At 33.2% G+C, this 21086-nt stretch overlaps 1 protein-coding gene across 4 annotated transcripts in view; it reads right to left on the bottom strand.

Moving 5' to 3' along the window:
* Nucleotides 1–21086, bottom strand: part of SYNE2 (spectrin repeat containing nuclear envelope protein 2) — a 414448-nt gene that overhangs the window by 358243 nt on the left and 35119 nt on the right. For all 4 annotated transcript variants that reach the window (XM_074235980.1, XM_074235979.1, XM_074235982.1 and 1 more), the window contains exon 2: nt 7247–7370. In XM_074235980.1, coding sequence (XP_074092081.1) covers nt 7247–7325 — 79 coding nt within the window. In that variant the 5' untranslated portion in view covers nt 7326–7370. The remainder of the gene's footprint in view (nt 1–7246; nt 7371–21086) is intronic.

Raw genomic sequence — 21086 nt, 5'->3', positions numbered from 1 at the left:
CTTCAAATTACCACTAATTGCCTTACCTCAACTCCTCTAAAAGTTAGAAGTTAGTTAGAAGATGAAATCAAAGGCCGATAAAAGAGTAGATATGAGTACTGCATGGTCCTATAAAATTGGTACTAGGAATTCTACCTCATTAGGTACTAGGAATTCTACCTCAACTGAGGCAAGCAAAAAATGGTTGGCATTTTTAAAACTATATTGGGGGGAAGGTAAAGGGATCAATGAAGAGAGAGAATACCTTCATGGGTTAGAGGGGCATAATGATAAATACTTGCAATAGAGAGAAGGTGAAATTGTTCAAATTTAATTTTGATTTTGTTTTCTCTATCAAGGAGAATGACCTTTGCTCTAGAAAGGACAGACAGAATTAAATGCAACAAGATTGCATAGAGCATCCAAGGCAATCAATTGATAGGTAGAAAACTTTCTCCCCTAGAATTTCCTAGGGATGTCAAGGACAAGTGTGACCAAATATTAAAGGATCTGGTAGGAATAATGAGCAATTCTCATGTTGGCCACTGAGCAAGAAGTGATTGAGTAGTGGATCTTTAATAGGGAGCAGTCCACCCTCTGCCTTTTTTCTCTTTCTTTCTAGAGACTATGTCAGGATTGTTTAAATGTTTTCATAATAAGAAGAGGAGGAATTACTTTTTTGTCCACTCGACAACATGGTAACTGTTTTCATGTGCCAACTAGGACAAGCTAAGTGAGTTGAGCCTAGGCCTTGAGGCTCCTTGATGATTTTCCATTTTAGGATTCTTTTTCTGAGCATAGATGACTGAACAGTGATCACCAAATGATAGGCATGTCTAGCTTTATGGCAACTAGAAGTTTTTAGGGGAGCTATAGAGCATACTTCCTGTGAGGTCCCATTGGCCCATTCCAATACATGTACTATTCAAAGCTCATGACTTCCAGAGAGTTGACATAATAAATATGGAAGTAGTAAGAGATCACTTATTTGTCTTTAATTAATACTACAAGGATATGCTACTTCCTTGAATACAAAAAGATTTGATATTGTGACTGTCCAGACATATTATGAGATATTTGAAAGATCTTGGAAAATAGGAGGGTTCCACAAGATCTGAGAACAGAAAATGTTGTCTCTGCTTTTCAAAAAGAGAGAAAGAAAGAAAGGAGGAGGAGGAGAGAACAGAGTCTGTATAAGCCTAAGAACTTTACTTCAGTTCCTGGGAAAATTCTAAAAGTATTCATTAATGGTTCACCTAGCAAAGAAAGTGGTAATTACAAAGAGCCAGTTTGACTTCATCAAGGACAAGTCATGCCAGAGTAATTTTATTTCCTTTTTCACAGGATTATTAAACTGGTGAGTGAGAAGAGTGCTATACAAACACTTAACCTAGATATTCGCAAAAAAAATTGGCAAAGTATATCACTTTTCTTGTTTAATTATATGTGGTTTAAATGATAAAGCAGTTAAATGAACATGAACCTGGTTGAATGATCCCAATCAGGAAGTAGTTGTTAAAGGTTCATTGGCAAATTGACTTCGGCAAGAAGCCTCCAGTCGAGTAATTCAGAATTCTGTAATTGGTATTTAAAATGTTTAATGTCAAAATTTAGTTAAAGTTATAGAGAACAAACTATCAATTTACAGATGACACGAAGTTGAAAACAGAAGTTAACACTTTGAATGGCAAGTTAGGATTCAGAAAAATCTTAACAGAGTAGAACATTGCAATGAATATAAAAATATCAAATTCAGTTAAAATAAATGTAAAGTCTTATGTGTGGGTTTAAAAAATCAACTTCCCTAGTATAGAATGGAGGAGATGAATAGAGTTTTATTATGTCTGAAAATACATAGGGGTTTTAGTGGACTGCAAAGTCAATATGAGTTAGTAGTATGATGTGACAGCTATAAAAGTTAATATGATCTTGGGTACCTTAATAGAGATATTGCTTTTAGGAATAAGAAGTCTGTAAATATTGTTCTCTGGTCTTACCAGTTAGTTAGTCAATAAGCATTTATTAAGCACCATATGTGTTAGACACATTTCCCACCAGTTGCACCAGTTTGGACTTCTTTGCCCTTTTCCATCATACCTTCCTATCTCATGAAATTTGTCATTGGGAAATCCCACTATCTTTCAACCCTGATACTCATATCTTAACAGAATGCCATCAGTATTCATTCTGTTCTCCTCTGATGGGACCTTCTGATAATGGTGATGGGCATTACATCTGTGTCATATGAGGAGAGATTAAAAGAACTGGGAAGTTTATCCTGGAGGAAAGATAACTCCAAATTGGCTGTCTTCAGGTGTATGAAGAGCTATTAAGTGGAAGAGAGATAAAATTTGTTCTATTTGCCTGTATGAAGCAAAACCGGAAAAATAGGTAAAAGTTGTAAAGAGGTAAATTTGAGCCACATATCAAGAAAACTTTCTAACAATTAGAATGTTTCAAAAGTGGTATGGATTGCATCAGAAAATGTTTATTTCTTCCTCCATGGAATATTTAAGCAGAGGAGTATTGACATTTGTTGGGTATGTTATGGGTATAATGAACATTTGTTGGGCATATTTTGAGTATGGATTGTTATATATAATGCCTGAAAGGTTCTTTCCAATTCTAAATTCTGTAATGTGGGGGGAAATAATTCATTTTATGGTTAAGCTTTCATCCCATGTATGAAAGAATGTTGTTAGCTAACCCGTATTTATCTGGAATAAATATTGGGGACCATTTGTTATTTATCAACAAAATAAGACCCTATCAATAATAATTTTGCAATGTTATTGAACTCAAATAGAAATGAGGTCATTAACCTATACATTAGGATTCCTGCAGTCCACATTTGACAATTTTAAAATGCAATATTAGCTATGTTTTATTATTTTTTATTATTTCAATTACATTTTAATCTGGTTCAGGTCACCTTTGGGAGTACTGAGGGGGGCCTACAGTCTGTATGTTTAACATCTCTGCTTAAAATTACAACTCAAATGTTACCCCCTCCAAATAGCCTCTTTCATCAAAGATTCCTAACATTTTTGTAATGCATTGGACCCCTTTGACATTCCAATGAAGCCTATTGACCCCTTCTCAGAATATTATTTTAAATATATAAAACAAGATATATGTGTCAACAAAGGAAACATGATTATCAAAGTTAAAAATCCTGGGTTTCAGTTTAAGAAGACCTGTCTTAAACTTAGTAATGACTCTTCCCTCTCAGATTTTACCAAGCACTTCTATACTTGCCTTTTATTATTTTGTACTTAAAATGATGACAAGGACTAGGTTTATCTAGACTTTTATCTTCAGTGTTTTTTAACTTCACCAGTACCTAGTATATAGTATGCTGAACACATTTGGTACTCCATAAATTAAATAAATAAATGACTTGACAACTGTTGAACACATTTGGTACTCCATTAATTAAATAAATAAATGACTTGGCAAGTAATTAGATAAAAGAAGTGAGGCAGAAAGAAGGCTCATAAGAAGACTTTATACCAAAAGATAGTATTTACTAAATGATTGGGAGGAGAAAGCGCAGATTTAGGGGGAAAGATAAACTGCTCAGCTTGAGAAATATGCAATTCGAACAAGTAGGTGGAACTATCCAGAAAACAGTTTTGTTGCCCTGGACCTCAGAGTGATTGCTGTAAATTTGAGAGTCCTTTGCATGGGAATGATCTTTAAAGTCAAGGCAAAAGAAGAATGGGGATAGTAATTAAGTTCCTACTTACTATGAATCAGGCAATATGCTAAAATATTTACAAATATTATTTCACTTAATCCTTACAACAATCCAAGGAAATAGATGCTATTTTCATTCCTATTTGATAGCTGAGGAAATCGAAGCAGACAAAGATTGACACAGGGAAATATGACTAGTAAATGACTGAGATCAGATTTGAACTCACCCTGACTCCATGTCCAGAGATCTATCCAATATTCAATCTAGCTTCTGCTTATTTGCCATCAGAAAATGACTGAGGGTACATACTTGAAGCACAACAATACTTTAAAAGTCAGGGGAGGGAAAGAACTACCATATATAATACACTGTAGAACAAAGATTGGGAACAATCATTCTTGAAAAGAATTTTGCATGAAAGAAATATGCATAAAAAAGTTACTAACTAGTACCTGCCCTTTAACCAGGTTAGCTACTGTTAAACAACTCATAGTCAAAAGAGATGAAACAAAGAGGAAAAGGTTCTATATATACAAAAATAGAGGTTCCTTAGGGGTGGCAAAAAAAACTGGAAACTAAGGGGATACCGGTCAACTGGATAAACATGGCTGAACAAATTATGGTTATATGGATTAGGCTATAAGGAATGAAGTAATAAATGATTTCAAAGAATCACAGAAAGATCTGCATATATGAACACAGAGAAGAAAAAAATTCAACTATGATAACTTTGAGGAGTTAAATAAACAGAAGAATAATGAAATGAACAGAACCAGAACAATTTCTATAGTAATAGCAATACTATAAACACAAATTGCTTTGAAAGCTGTAAAAACTGATGAAAGAACAGAATGACTATTCATGATGCCAGAGGACAGATAATGAAGCATGCTACCCACCATCTGACAAAAAGATGATGGATTTAGACTACTGAATGAGATTTGGTTTTGTTTTTTCATAACCAATGAGGGAATTTGTTTTGCTTGCTTATGCTTATTAACATGTTATAAGAAATTTATTGTTTTCTCCTCAATGAGATGGTATGGTGAGATGGAAAGAAAATAGATTTCTATTTATTAAAAATAGAAACATTAATTTTTTAAAATCTTTGGGAATTTTTTAAATTTTTTTAAATTTTTGGGAAGAGGGAAATTAACAAGTTTAAAAAATCTTTGCCCTTGTTTATTATTTCTTAGCACCAAACACAGATTTGATTTCACTCAAGCATAAAAGAAATTAAGATCTAACCAAATACTCACTAAGTATAAGCTGAAATCTATAAATCTTGTTCTGGGAACTAATGCTAACCTTCCCACATATTGATATAATTTGGTTATGTGTACTCTACATGACTTCTTGATCAGTATAAATTGTATTTTTTCAAGTTTTAATAGAAAAGTATGCAGTAGCAATTTTAAAAATAATTTTACTTAATTTAACAATTACTCAAATGGTACCTAAAGACTGGTTTAGCCACCCCATTCTCAAAGATTTTTATAAAGAGAATTTCTAGGGGTAGCTAGGTGGTGCAGTGGATAGAACACCCGCCCTGGAGTCAGGAGTACCTGAGTTCAAATCCGGCCTCAGACACTTAATAATTACCTAGCTGTGTGGCCTTGGGCAAGCCACTTAACCCCATTGCCTTGTAAAAAATCTAAAAAAAAAAGAGTATTTCTAAAACATTCTATGGGGTGAGGAAATAAATTGTAAATTTTCACTTAGTTTAATATATTCTGTTCCATAAATTATTGCCCCACATTGCATGGAAATCCAAGAAGCAGATATAATTGTCGATGATCAAAGAGATGCATAACCACTATCTTCCTTCATTTCTGTGTCTTTCAGTTAAGACTGAAGCTGTATTCTGTTTCTAAATATAACCTTCTGTGGATTGATTTACAGAAAGATATTTTCTTTTAAAAAATTAATCTCTATCCAATCCTGTAACCATATATCTCAGCTGGTTATATATTGCAAGGTTCTATTAGATGTAATTTAAATGTATAGAACACCATGGCGTTTTTTTTAATCAAAATAGAATTGCTGAAAGTTAGTTGACCTTTCTACCTCAAGGTGAAAATCCAGGTTTATCAAAAGATTATCTTTTTAGAGTAAAGATATTAGAAAAATCAATAATTTGGAATTCATATTTTTAAAACATTTGAGTTCTGTTAAACTTTTTCAAACTCTTTTTTATTGATGATAAACTTTTTTTAGGTTTTTTTTTTCCAAGGCAAATGGAGTTAAGTGGCTTACCCAAGGCCACACAGCTAGGTAATTATTAAGTGTCTGAGGCCGGATTTGAACCCAGGTACTCCTGGCTCCAGGGCCGGTGCTTTATCCACTACGCCACCTAGCCGCCCCAATCATAAACTTTTAAAAGAATAATTTAAAAATAAACCAATATGTGCAAGCAATAAAACAGAGGTTCTTAATCTTTTTTTTGTCATGATTCCCATTGGAAATCTAGTGAAGCTTATGAAATTCTTCTTAGAATGGTGATACATTTCAACTCTGTCCAACTCTCTGTGATCCTATTTGAGGTTTTATTGACAAAGATACTGTAGTAATTTGTCACTTCCTTCTCTGGTTCATTTTGCAATGGAGGAAACTGAGGTAAACTGGGTTAATTAACTTGCCCAGGATCATACAACTAGTGTGTGAGGCCAGATTTGCGATCAAGTCTTCCTGACTTTAAGCCTGGAATTGTCTACTGTGCCACCTAACTGTCCCTTCTTATGATTATGTCTTTAAATACATTAAATATAATTAGTAATATTACAAAGTAAACAATTATAGTGAAATAGAATTGTCATATTTTTTAAAACAAGTTCATGGACCCCTGTTAAAAACTCCTAAACTAGAGAGTGAGAGTCCTAAGAAAATGTTATATGCTCATTTCTTTCATACTAGACACCATTTTGTTTCCCAGGCCTAAGATCTGCTTTACCCAAACAGTCCAGTTCTGTTTGATCTTTCAAGTCAAAAAGTTACTAGATTAAACAGGTAACAAACAAGGAAACAAAATGAAGGCAAAGTGATTGTAACTATTAAGCTCTCAAAATCAAATAAATGTTGCAAACACTGTCAAAATTCAGTAAAAGACAATCCAAATCTTTATAAATCTATTTATGTAAATACCAAATGGTTTACAAGTATCCATATTATTAATATGAAACAAGTCTGTGTTGTTCTTAAATTGCTGACTCAAATCTATTTCTATAGTTAAGAATGTGAAAAAAGTAGAAAAGTCAGAAAAAGACAAGAAAACTACAGTAACAAATTTTTCCTTTCAGATAAAAAATATAAATATATTTATATTTATATATTTATATATTTATAAAAATATGCAATGTACTTATATTTTTAACTTCTTTTTCCATTCCCATTTCTCTAGTCAACTGTTATATAACAGGCCTAAAGTACATATTTTTTGAAAAAGTTTTATCTATAATATCTGCATGTGGAGACAGTAGCCACATGTTAACTACAAAATTCCTGAATAGAAAAGAGTAAAGTTTCCTTGCTAAAATCTGAGTAGATTTATCAAGTACCCATTTAATTTACCTTGTAGTGAAAAGTGGAGATCATCGATGCCAGAGGAAAGCTTTTCATCTTTAGTAGGAGCCATAGGCCCAGATGCCATTCTTTATGGAGATTATATCATGTACTCCTCAATTAAAGAAGCAAGCTGAAAGGAAAAGGGAGAAGATACATTAGTAACATCATAGTTCAAAATGTCTAGTAAAAAGTATACAATACCAAATAAGCAAGAAAAAAAGGCTTCAGTCTTGAAGAAACATTTTTTTTCTCTTAAGGTGTTCCCCTTTATAGGGGGAAAGTGGCTACACCTTTTTAAATAATAATAATTCAATTTTTGCTCTATGACTCTATACACCTTCTCTGAAATTGCTGGCAGAACTCCCAAAAGAAATAGAATGTTATATGCTCATTTCTTTCTGAAATGACTTGTCATGAAAAGGAAGCTCCAGGAATTAGAAAGATTCAAGTAGGTTGTCCAGGGGAAATGATATTGACATCAGCTGATAATATCTTTGATTTATTTTAGTTCTACCCCCCTTTCAAGAATTTTCTATAAAACATTGTAGCTCAATGAATTCATTTCTTGCTCAATAGCTGTTATAATACATTGTAAACAATAGAAACAAAGCCTGGAGAGATTGGCAAATGAAAGTAACAAAGAATGTTTCCAAAAAAAAAACAGTTCTACCAGATCTCTTTGCTCCTCTTCCCAAGGTCTTATTTTCTATATTTGCATGTTCCTTTCTCTCTAAGACTAATCTTATCTGTAATTTAGTTCTACTCTTCCTCAGCTTGCCCTGTAGGATCAGTTCTGATGCATAACTTCATACATATTAAGTCAGGAGGCAAGAATTAAAATACCTCTTCCAGACTCTGATATTTTGAAGCATATTAGAACATAAGCCAAAAAGCCAATAGCTAATGAGAATTGAACCACTGAAATGTCTGGTTGACCATTTTCAATAATAAATAGAAAAGGCAATGTTTAATGATAATTATAAATTATATTATAAATATTATTAGGAATAATAACATTACATGGATAGAATTTGCTAAGAATGTTTCTAAAAGTTGGAACAGCAGTATGTTGTAATGAATAGATAACTAGTCTCGTAATAATGATAGACCCACATTCAAATTGTCTTTGACATATATGAAACTATATGACAATGGGAAATCTTTCAAATAACCGAGGCAGCTCTCCAAATTGCAGACCAAGAGGTGAATTGCATTGATTCGTAAAAAGAATAGTTTTATCAATGGGAGTTCCGTTTTCCAATGAAATCATAGGCCAAAACAAAGGAAAAGTGTTTCATTATGAGATGTGCTCAGAGGTAATTAAAATTCTAAAGAACCTTCTCTGATAATGGATACAAAAAAAGAATAGAATCCAAACTCTGAGGACGGGAACATTTTTATTTTTGTCTTTGTATTAATGATACAACACAATGTCTGGTAACATAATATTTGGTAAGAAATGCTTATTGAACATAATTAAGCAGGGAAAACAAAAGGGGGTAGAGTTTTATTCATTTTATTTTCAGACATTTATTTTTTGAAGAAAATGTTAAAAATCCAAACTCCTAACAAGAACATATCTTAATTTCAGTTTAATTTACTATCACTAATATTTAAATTGAACATTTAAATGGTATATCTTTATGTTTTCCAACATAAAGTTGGAAATAATATTCCTTGATATAAAATGTTACAATTTATAAAAAATCACTAGTCTTTGAAATTTCACTTTAAGAAAGAAGTATACCATTAGGTTTCTTTTGTTTTGTTTTGTTTTATTTTTGTTTTGCTTTCCTTTTTGAGACTATTTCCCTATGTGGCCAGGTTGGAAGGGCAGTAAACACAATACTCATTGTTTAATTCTATTGCCAGCTGATTAGCTTGGAAGTTTTAATCTATTCCTCTCCTGACCTGGGTCAATTTGCCCTTCCTTAGATCATCTGGTGTCCCCTCCATGCTAGAATCTCACAATATATTGGTACCAAACTTAGAGTGGACACCTGATCATCTTTATATCTCCATTTTTTGTTTGTTTTTGTTTTTGCAAGGCAATGGGGTTAAGTGGCTTGCCCAAGGTCACACCTGACCAGTGTCTGAGGCCAAATTTGAACTCAGATCCTCCTGAGTCCAGGACCAGTGCTCTACCAGCTGCTCCACCCAGCTGCCCCTCATCTTTATATTTTCTGCAACTTGGAACTCCCAGACTCAAGCCTCATCAAAAGGAGGGACACAGGCATTTATGACTGAACAGTGTACCATTAATAGTGGACCCTGGACAAGAATGCTAATTACAACTTTTATCGCAAGCTACTTAAAACAATGTAAAGAAACTAACTTGGGGAAAGGGTTTCATTTTATTTATCATCTTTTTAATAAGAAATTAATAATAGTACAGAAAAATCTACTAATATAGTTTCTCACATCAAGAAACTTCTTAACAGTAGTTATTTGTTAGTTTAAAGAATAGAATCATTTTTTCTGGGTAAATTGCAAAACCCAATAGGATAAAATAGAATTCATTGTTCTGTGTAAATTGAAAAATACAAATGTGAACTTCTTTAAAGTATTAAAACAGTAAGAAAACATTTTAACTTTAAAATTACTTGACTGCATTTTTAAAGCAGCATGCTAAGGAAGTTTTTGCTTCTTAACCCCCGACCAAGGAACTTTACTAACACACAGATAGAAAGCAATTTTCATTGAGAAAGATTTCAAAAGAGCAAAAAGCATGGAAATAGCATGTTTAAACTCCAGATCTCAACCTCAGTAGAATTATTTATCTAAAAGCCATGCTTCAAAATAATGGCTTCTAGTTGTTCAAGCTGTCTTTGATGACTTGCTATTTTTCCTCAATGATTATTTCTAGTGTTGAAATATAGGTGAAAGAATAAGTTGACCTCTCCAAAGAATCTGCCAATTATATAGATTCTTTGGAAAATTGGTAAAGAACAGCACCTGAAAACTTTGTAATATTCCCCAAAACTGGTTAGAGAAACTAAATGGGCAGTGTAAAGAGGAAGGCAGATGGAGGAGTGGAAGACTGAGCCAGGCAGTTAGCATTAGTCATAGGGGTACTCTAATCAGCTAAAATTCCTAAAGGACTATCCTAATTACTAGTGCTCCGCCTGTCCTTTGAAAAATGTCACTCTAAAAGTGAAGAATAATGGGGGCTGCTTCCTTAGATAGAAATTATGATTCCCTCTATTTACTCATGGTAAATGAGACTGACAGTTTTACATCTCTTTTTGAAATAAAGCTTCACCACATTACTACAAATTGCCATAAACTGTAGAGTTTGAATTACAATAGATCTTGCAGGTAACATATCCTATTGTTTAAAATGAATGGTGGACAATATTCAGGACAACTGAGAATTGATCACACTATGGGGTATTTCAAGATCAAAAAGGTTAATCTGTATAGATGTATTTAACAGAAATCATATAAAATAAGATATGTTTAACAGCATGAATTATTTTGAAACAAATGTAGTTAGCATATACAATATAATTTGATAGACTTGTGGTAATTTTTGGAAACCTGGGGAAACTCCTTTACATGTTTTTACAAAGTACTTCTAATATATCATTTGAGGTTTGGGAATAGTCTATTTTTCAAGCTTGAAAATGTAGGAAAAATAGTTTTGGAATATAGGAAGTCTGCATTTTCATGTCTCTCTACCTGTTTGCATTTTCATAATGAAGTGATAATGTGTAAAGACTGTCCTAATGCCCGAAAGTTTCTGAATTTCTCAGAAACTGCTTGAAAAAAATTTGAATATAACAATTTGTTGGTTAAAGTGTTTTCTGTAGCTAATAAATCTTCATAATCTAGAAGTCTTGGGAAAAAAAATACCTTTGGGGGAAATAAAGGTCACATATTTTGTATTCAAAGGAAAAATTGGGAAATGGCAAAAAAAATCTGAAAATATTCTATTTTGATGTTGTTCAGATATATCTTAATGATGATTTAAATAGTTTTAAAGCAATTATATAGTTTTATTCATTGAGAGCCCTTCCTTGCTAATTTTCCTACTTTTCTACAGAATCACTGTTATTTACAATCTACTTTGGATATCAGAAGGATTTTCACCCCCCCCTTAACCAGGGCCCCTAAGTGTAAACAAAGGACTCATCCTAGCCAACATATTGCTATTATTATTTGATATACTCAGAAAAGTCTCACAACAAAAAGTTTGTGATACGCAAACCATTTCTGGATGTTCTTTTATGATTTTTCCCCTAAAAATTATTTTACAAAATAGTTAGGGACCATTCCAAGCATCCCTTTAGAACTGCTTCAGCTCTTATTAAAATTATCCAATGCAACAATAACAATAAGAAAGCAGAGCCAAGAACTCAAAAGGCACAGCCATCTAAGATTATTTAGTATAGGAACAGACAATAATATAAAAGATTCTCAAAAACTTCTGAGGGCATTACTTCTCTACAGTGTATTAGATCATAGTTTTTTTTTAAAGTTCTGATGATTATAAAAATAACTTACATTTTTATAGCCTTCTTTGCTTTCGAATCTCACAATAACCCTGAGAGGTAATACAGTTGAGGAAAATGAACTTAAATGTCTTGCCCAAGGTCACATAACTATTGGTAAAACCAGTTTTCTAGATCAGATCTTCTGAACTTTTAGAAAGAATTAGAGTAGATATCCACTAAGGTTTCTTCCAATTCTAAAATTCTATGATTCTATAATTACAACACTCTAACTTTGGACAAGTAAGAAGAGGTCAAATTATATTAATTAATTATCAAATTATATTAATTAAGAAGAGGACACTTGTAGAAATAGTTCCAATAATTATTAATTTTTAAAAATGTTTTTGCCCAAAGGATTTTAAGTTTTTTGAAAAAATATGTGATTTGTAAAATTCAAGTAAATGAATATCCATATGCTGCATACTGTAATAGTAAAAAATATTGAATTTGAAATCAGCAATAAATGAGTTTGAAATTTGTCTCAGACAAGTGGGACACCAGGCTAGTTTCTTACTCTTTCTGAATCTCAGTGTTCTGAGCTATGAAATAGAAAAAAATATTACATATATTCTTATAGGGTTATTATAAGGATTGAATAAGCTAATGTATGTAAAGTGCTTTTAAAATGTTAGTTATATAAAATGCTAGGAATTCGAAGGGTTTGTTAAAAAGACACATCTTTTATAATTAGGGGGGGATTAGCTTTGTTCTTGAAGCTTAAACTAAATAGTTTTCAGATACCAAAGAATCACAGGATTTGGTGCTAGAATTTATCTTAGACACTATCTGGTCCAACTTCCCTATTTTATAGATAAGGAGCAATGGCATCTTGGAGCCAGCTCTAACCAGCTCAGGATGGTGAATTTTTTTTTGTTAAAACCAATTATTAAATCTTCAGCATGAGCATTTGCAACTCAGAACTCAGATGATGCTGCAAATCAAGGCTTAATTTTTTTTAATTCTTTAGACTTAAAAAAGTGATGAAGAAAATGTTAAGATGAAGTTGAGTGTACATTTGGTTTTTTAGAGAACCGATTGTCAAGCACATTCCTGAGATCCAAAGCACTGATAGTAAAATATCTGAGATGTTATTTTAACACTTCTTTTGACTATAGCCTAGATCCCACTACATTGTGTTGTCTTTTTCTTTGCTACTTTCATGATTCAAGTATATACAGGAACTACCAAATCATATGGATATTTTTTCAATTTCAAACTAAAAACATCTTATAGGATGGCTCTCTGAGAGGGAAAGGGGAAATGACAAATACTAAAGGAAATTATAGAAATGTAAGAAAAAAACATCAATAAATTTTATTTTAAAAAAACATGATTTGACAGTGAAATTTGTAACATGTTCACTAAATAAAACAAAAAGGAGACATAAAGGAGATTTAACTTAAAACGATAAGCCACAAGACAAAATGTATAGCGTGTTTGACTCATTCAGGAAGACACAGGTTTAAAATGTATCTCTGACATTTATTAGCTTTGGAACCAAGGGCAAGTCACTTAATTCTCTGTATCAGTTTCCCCACCTGGGAGATGTAAATAATAACACCCAGAGTATGTACTTCATAGGATTATTAGGCTCAAATGAGCAATATATGTAGAAGGTCTTTCTTACGAGGCCTACTCAATAATTCAAAGTTAATAGCAATGTATTTCTCTTTTTTTATGCAAGACAAAGGGGTTAAGTGGCTTGCCCAAGGCCACACAGCTATGTAATTATTAAGTGTCTGAGGGCGGATTTGAACTCAGGCACTCCTGACTCCAGGACCCATGCTTTATCCACTGTGCCACCTAGCTGCCCTATATGCCAATGTATTTCTAGAAGCAGCTTATCATTTATACTTAGGGGCCCGCAGTTAAGAGAAGGGTAATCCTTTAGAAATATGTCAAACACATTGTAAACATGAGGGCTATCAATCTTCGATATAAATTCAAACAATCTTCTAAAAAAATAGTAACTTTTTGAAAATCTGAGTCTTTCAGGTCATGTTTACTCTTAGAAGGTATTTGATTATTAGAGGTATTTCTAGTGCCTCCCAGAAGCTTACTGGGGAAAATAAATAAGGAAGGTCACAGGAAAGACAGGAAATATATGGAGGCATAGCCAGGGGCATGCTGGTAAATATTTAACAACTGAATCTCCCAAAGGGAAAAAACTTTACCTATGATACACTTTTAAATTTAATCTGCATTATTAACATTTTTCTATTACCTTTTTAAGTTTAGACAATCAAAATAATAAATCAAGCCCTGATTTGTAATGTGTGCTAATTTCCCAGGTGTCAATACTTACACTGGGCAGCTATGTATTTACCAGCATCCTTAAGGTATCTTTTCTCTTTGCCCTTGAAGTAACTTTCAGTCCACTATTCCATTCTATTCTCTACATGTGGCCAGAGCAGAGTGTATTTTAATACTCCACCTTGTTGGAGCAGGTAACCCTCAGCCACCTGATATTTATGGTACCTGCTTGGTTCCAGCCAAGTTGAAAAACATAACAAACAAGCTAAGTAGAACCCAACAAACTCTAGTGCTTATGGAAGAGATCTGGATAAGAACTTGAGCAAAGGTATTCAGGAAGTAATGCTGATTAGCAACCTGAGATCTGTCTGAGAGAGAACAGGACTGGCAGCTGCTCTAAACTCCCAACCATTGTGAGATCAGTTAGAGAGAGCAGTCCCAAAGCTCAATGCTTTCCTGTTTTCTCTATTATTTGTTGAAATGATCTTAGTGAATTACAGACATGAAACACTGATGCCAGTCTGGATTTACAGTTTTTTCAAAGTATGGATCATTTACATTTAAACAATGTAAATCTCATCATGATTCTGAATCACATCTTTTATTAAGAAAAAAACAGCTTGTTAACAATGCTGAAATATTTTACATGATAGTGAAATAATACATATAAATGTAAAAGTTGATAGAAGAACATATTTTTAAAGCATGTTGTGAATATGTATAAACAAGTTGCACATTTGGAAGCATTAGCAATATACAGAAAAATAAATTTAAATTAATTAGTCAGGTAGAGGGTATTTTAAATAATTTGGGTTTTAAATCATGTTATCCTTAATAGTAATACTAATAATAGAATTTATATAGCATTTTAAGGTTTGCTAAGCTCTCTTAATGTATGCTATCTCCCTTGATCTTCAAAATAATCTTAAGAGATAGGTGCTATGATCCCTATTTTACAAATGTGGAAATTAAACCTGAAAGAGAAACCTCTCGTTATTTGTTACAAGTTACAAGTGATTTGCCCTGGTGTCATTGCCCAGGGTCATATGGCTAGTACCTTGAGGCTGAATTGAATTCAGGTCTCCCTGACTAGCTCTAGTATTCTATCCACTATGCCATCCTGTATGTTGGTCTAAAGTCGAATAGGTTATAGAGTCTGCTCTTAAATTTCTAAAATAAAAAATCTCTCATTTTTGCTGTCAAGCCCCCACCCAGAAGCTGGGAAACCTCCTGCTCAAAACTGACCAAAAACAAATTCAAACACTTCATTTTAATAGTCATTTGATTTATGAAAACAGTAAAACTTCTCATTACAAACTGGTACAAAACTGTAAAGAAGCCAAGAAGCAGTTGATCAGGAAGAACCTGATCTCCCTCTCTGATCCTCCCATCCACCCTCATTGCATGGGGGAATAGGTTAGGGTAGATGCTGCAAGATTAGAGTCCATTGAGATCTGTTCTGCAACAAGCAGAGAAAATAGGGAGGAAACTTTACCTGGGTTTAGGATTGGTATCTCACCAAAGCCAGGGAATTTCCTGGGAGATGCCTGTTCTATTCAAATCTCATTCTAGTCTGGTCTCTATTGCTTCACATCCCCCAGTAGAATAAATATAATAGTTGCCAAGAAAGACAAGAACACCATGTTTAGAAACTTCAGAGGAATAAGAGATAACCTCTGAGAAGAGGTGAAGAGAGGATCCAGAAAGACTTCATGAGAGAAGTTATATTTGGGCTAAAAACCTGGATGGATCGTTAGGATTTGAGTAGACAGGGTAGGGAGAGGAATTCAAGAGCAAATGTATCACTCAACGTACAGAGGCAAAAATCTGCAGGACATATTAATTTTGAATAGATATATGATATCACTGATGTAGGGAATTTCAAGTATGGAACTTCTTTCTACTACTGCATATTAGTTATTATTCTGCAATTTACAATTTATTTATGTATTTTTTTAAGTATCTGAGGTCAAATTTGAACCCAGGTACTCCTGACTCCAGGGCTGGTGCTTTATCCACTGTGCCACCTAGCCGCCCCCAGCAATTTACAATTTAGAAAGTTGTTTAAGGGTCTGTGAATTTAGGTGACTTGACCAGCCACAAAGTTAGTATGTGACCAAAAGGACACAAGTTCAGGTCTTCCTGACTTAGATAACCATTTGATTCACCAGGCCACACTTCTATACACACACACACACACGCACACACACACACACACACACACACACACTCACACACACAGAGTTAGTTTGTACATATTGTAAACCAATTTATAATCTCATATTTGTTGTTAACAATTACAACATACATGAATCATACCAGTTATTGCTATGATCACCATGAAAGAGTACTTCATACAAATTCATCAAAAGAAACCCAGACAAAAAGAATGTTCTATTGTATTATTTTGTTCCCCAAAAATCTGACCAGTAAATTCAATCAATATTGCTCCTGATGTCTGTTAACAGTAAAGATTTTCTTAAATAATTAGAATCTTCTTTATCTGAATTCTTCCTGAGTTTCACAATCTAACATTTCCCTTTTTCTCAAGTGAAAGGGATGATGATAGTGTCAGGGATATGTTGAGCCTGAGGGGCCACTTTAATCTTCAGATAGACATATAGAAGGCAGTTTCAAAGATAGACCTGGAATTTAGGCCAAGAGTCAGTTTTGCAAAGATTTAGGAGTCATTCACACAACAATTGAGGGTTGAATTCAGAGTACCAGATGAATTAGATAAGAATAGAAAGAGAAGAGAGCAGAGAATAGAATATTGAATGATGCCTACATTTGGAAGGTGGGAGGAGAAAATAGTGCCAACAACAGTAGAAAAAGGATCAGGCAAAGAAATAGGAAAACAAAGAGAATCCAGTGTCAAAAAAAAACAGAAAAAACAAAATATCAGTAAAGAAGGATTTGCCTATTATGACAAATGCTACAGAAATATTAAGGTGAATGAAAAGTAAGAAAGGTTCATGAGATTTGTTGATCAGGTGAGCCTAGATATCTTTGAAAGAACAGTTCCTTCATGATGGGAAAAGAAACTAGAATGCAAAGGGTTAAGAAATGGGTAAAGAAAAAGTAAAGAAACAAGGCAAATACTATTCTGACATGTAGTCTCTAAAGAAAAAAGAAAAAGGATGACAGCTCAAATGAATAGCTCAGTCAAGGCAAGGGCTTTTCCATTCAATTCAATATGCATTTATAAAATTTCTGGAATGGACAACATGCATATACTGATGAATAAAAAAGTTGATGATGGAAGACAGTGGCACGTTATGTAAAAACAGAATTGATATATGATGATATAGGAAGAAAGAAATTGGGTGGAGAAATCCACCTTGAAAGAATTTCTGCCCCATAGACAGGAGAGGGGAAAAGAAGATGATTAAAGATACAGATAGATTTTGAGATAAGAAAGTCAACAAAGCAAAGACTTCAGCAGAGTGAGAGATATTCTGGAGAGGATAGAAAATATTTGAAAGAGAAGCTTTGTAGAGTAGGATATAGAGTAAAATAGAAAAAAAAGATTGTCAGCAAGAATGGGGAACATTTAGCTAAAGCTAAATAGTATAAATATGTAGTAGTCCCAAGCAGTATAATTTTTATAATAATAATCATTTTAGAGATTCCTTTTTGTCTCTACTTCATGTTCATTTCTCAGTCACCCTATCAAATGAACTCTCACTTATGACAAAGAAAATTATTCAATTAAGCAAAAATGTCTATTATAAGAACTCATTCAAAGTGATATGGAGTGAAGTGCTCAGGATCAGGAAAACAATATATGCAATGACTACAACAGCATTAACAAAAAAAAAACTATGATAAAAATGAACTTTCTGTGATTAAACTTACAAACTTGGCTAGAGAAAAACAATTGGAAAAAATACCTCTCTTTCATGGAAGAGGCAGAGTACTTTGGGTGGGGATTGTCAAGACATGATTGATATGTTGATTAGTTTTGCTAGGCTGCTTTTTTTCTTTTTTAAATCTTTATTGCAATGGATGGCTCACATGGTATTGGAAGGAAGAGGATATATGAAGAAATTTATGGGACTAACAACAAATGACATTAACAATTTTTAAAAATCTAATGAAAAAACTATACTTGACAATCTTTAAAATGTTATGCTAGTGGTCTCCCACTATTCTGCTTGAGGAAGTATTATTCATTTTCTATTCTCTGGGGTCTTCACTGAGTTTTCAGTTACTTAGAGGTCAACTTCATTCTAGTGATCTTGTCATTTACATTTCTGTAGACATTGTGTATATTTTTCTCTTGGCTCTGCCTCATTTGATATGCATCAGGTCATACAAATCTCCAGTAGCAGAATTTTCTCCAGTAATACTGGGCAGCCTGGAAGCAGGAAAAGGGAACACAGACAATGAAAAATGGTGCTCTGAGGGAGCTATCAGACAGAAGGCTTAGAATGAAGATTCAAGTGAATCATAAAAGCTTTGAGAAAACCTTTCTGGTCCAAAACTTTTTTTAATTCACAATAAAGTCATTCTATGTTGCAACTGTAATTTTTACAAAACACCATTTTGAGATTTACAGTTTTATTTTTATATTTATTTTATAGATTTATTGTTTTATTGGATGAGACTAAACATAAGAGCTTTGAAGTTAACAAAGTGCTTTATATGCAACATTTCATTTTACAGATAGGGGAAACAGGGACCCAGAGAGGTTAAGTTACTTGCCCATAGACACACAGATAACAAGCAGTCAAAAGCAATTTACATCTACACCTTTCTAGTTCTAAGTATAACACTCCATTCACTACGCCACCTCTTTCTCATCAAATTTTTCTGATGCTGCCTCAGCAATGGCAACTCTCAGTGCCTTAGTATCTTCTTGCCAAGAAAGAAACCCTGTAAAATGAGACTTTGCTGCATTAAACTGATGAGGTTGGCATTAAAGAATAGCTACTTACAAAATAATAATAGCTGGAATTTATAGTACAATTTTTAGTACAATTACTTCTTAGGTGCCTCACACTAACCCTATCCCTGTTTTACAGATGAAGAAAATGCTTAAGAACAAAGAACTTAATTGATTTTTCTCAAGTCCTACAACCATGAGGTGATATCTGTAGAATTCCAACCCAGGTCTCTCCTGACTCTAAGTCTAGCATTCTTCCCTTTGTTCTGTATTGTCTCGGTATATATTTATATAGTGTTGCAGTTTATAAAACACTTTGCATAAAGCAGACATTCAAATAATATTTGTTGAATTGAGTGTATTTAATAGACACCATTATAATATTCACATTAGTATTATGCTCTTGACTGTGAAAGAACATGGAGTTCAAGGAGCTATAGGAGGTAAATGGACTCTACACTCAAGGCAGAGACCCAGGAGGTGCCAAGTTGTAGGAATACTTTCAAATCATCTGCAAATCACTGAGGATTACTTTGAGAAATTATTTCATTGTGACTTACTAATAGCAATAATTTATACAGTGCTGTATAATTCTCAAAATGTCTTTAAAAATATAATTTATATGGTAGAGGCAGCTAAAGTGGCACAGTAAATAGAGTGCCAACCTGGCACTCATCTTTGCATATTCAATCTAGCCTCAGACACTAGCTGTGTATCCCTGGGCAAGTCACTTAACCTTGTTTGCCTCAGTTCCTCAACTGTAAAATGAGCTGGAGAAAGAAATGGCAAACTATTCTTAAGACCTCTGCCAAGAAAATCCCAAATGAGGTCACAAAGAGTCAGACATAACTGAAACAGCTAAATAACAAATTTAGATGATAATTTGAAAAGCATATCAATATTTTACATTTTATATAAAGCAACTAGGAGAAAGACACCTGTTTATGATGTCTATATCTTGGAGTCTTCAAGCAAAGAGTCAGAGAATACTACTTTACCATATTATACATATATACATATGTATTTGGTATATGTATATGTTAATATGTACACATGCATAGATATGTATATCTTTTAGTGCTTCCTGGCTATTAACCTAGATTCTAGAACAGATATCTTGCCAAGATCCAGGGCTATAAGATCAGGCTTCCCCCTTACCCTGCCTTTCATTCAAAGTTTAATATCCCTTTTCCTCCCACCAGAACTCTTCCTTTTCCAGTGCCACTTAATTTATTGTCTTCATCCATTACCATCTAAACTTCTTGAAGTGTCTCCAGTTGGCTTGTATTTTTAACCTCCAAACTTAGTATAATGGGAAATAAAAAAGTACTAAATAAATGTTCTATCTATGTAGACATACATATCATATATATATATATGTATATTTGCACATACATTTATTCATTTGTATTCAAAATGACATTCCACTGTATTATGGTAGTAAGATTTACAAAGAAAGAAAATTGATCTTGTACATAGAAATAATAGATCATCTTTATTTAGCTATTTTAGTTTACAAAATTTTTCTTATAAAACGCCAGATCATACAAATCTCCCAGTTGCAGAATTTTCTCCAACAATACTGGGCAGCCTGGAAGCAGAAGAAGGGAACACAATGAAAAATGGTGTTCTGAGGGCTGACCTGCTATCACATAAAAGTCTTAGAATTAAAGATTCAAGTGAATCATAGAAGCTTTGAGAAAAACTTTCTGGTACATGAAAAATCAACAAAACTATAATGTGGTGGGGAGGGAAGGAAGGGTCACTGGGTTGTTTATGACAGATAATTAAGATAATCTGTAAATCATGCAAATTTAAGATTTCTAGCAACTTCAAAAGGTAAGAGTCCAATTTTCACTTGTCCTGAAAAATCACTACTTTAGAGCATTACCCTTGTCTCAATCTATAACAATGAGATTTTGTTGTATTTGTACAAATTTGTTGTATTGTACAAATGGTATAAAGGGTCTAAGGTTCACACCAGCAAAAATTTATGCAAGAGTGGTAACAAAATGCTTCGTAAAATAGTTATGTGACTGTACTCTGATCCTAGAAGTACTTTGTGACAAATTTCTTAAGTAATATAATCATAACACTTTTAAAAATGTTTCTATTGTATAATATTTCCTCATTGAAGAAGCGTGTGTTATCCTCATACAACCAAAGCAAGTTCTCACTTCCAGGAGAACATTCAAATGAAATATTTCTT

This window comes from Macrotis lagotis, chromosome 4 (assembly GCF_037893015.1).
Source record: "Macrotis lagotis isolate mMagLag1 chromosome 4, bilby.v1.9.chrom.fasta, whole genome shotgun sequence".
NCBI classification, from domain to species: domain Eukaryota; kingdom Metazoa; phylum Chordata; class Mammalia; order Peramelemorphia; family Peramelidae; genus Macrotis; species Macrotis lagotis.
The sequence above is the reverse complement of the archived record's forward strand: the minus strand, read 5'-3'. Positions and strand labels throughout refer to the sequence as shown.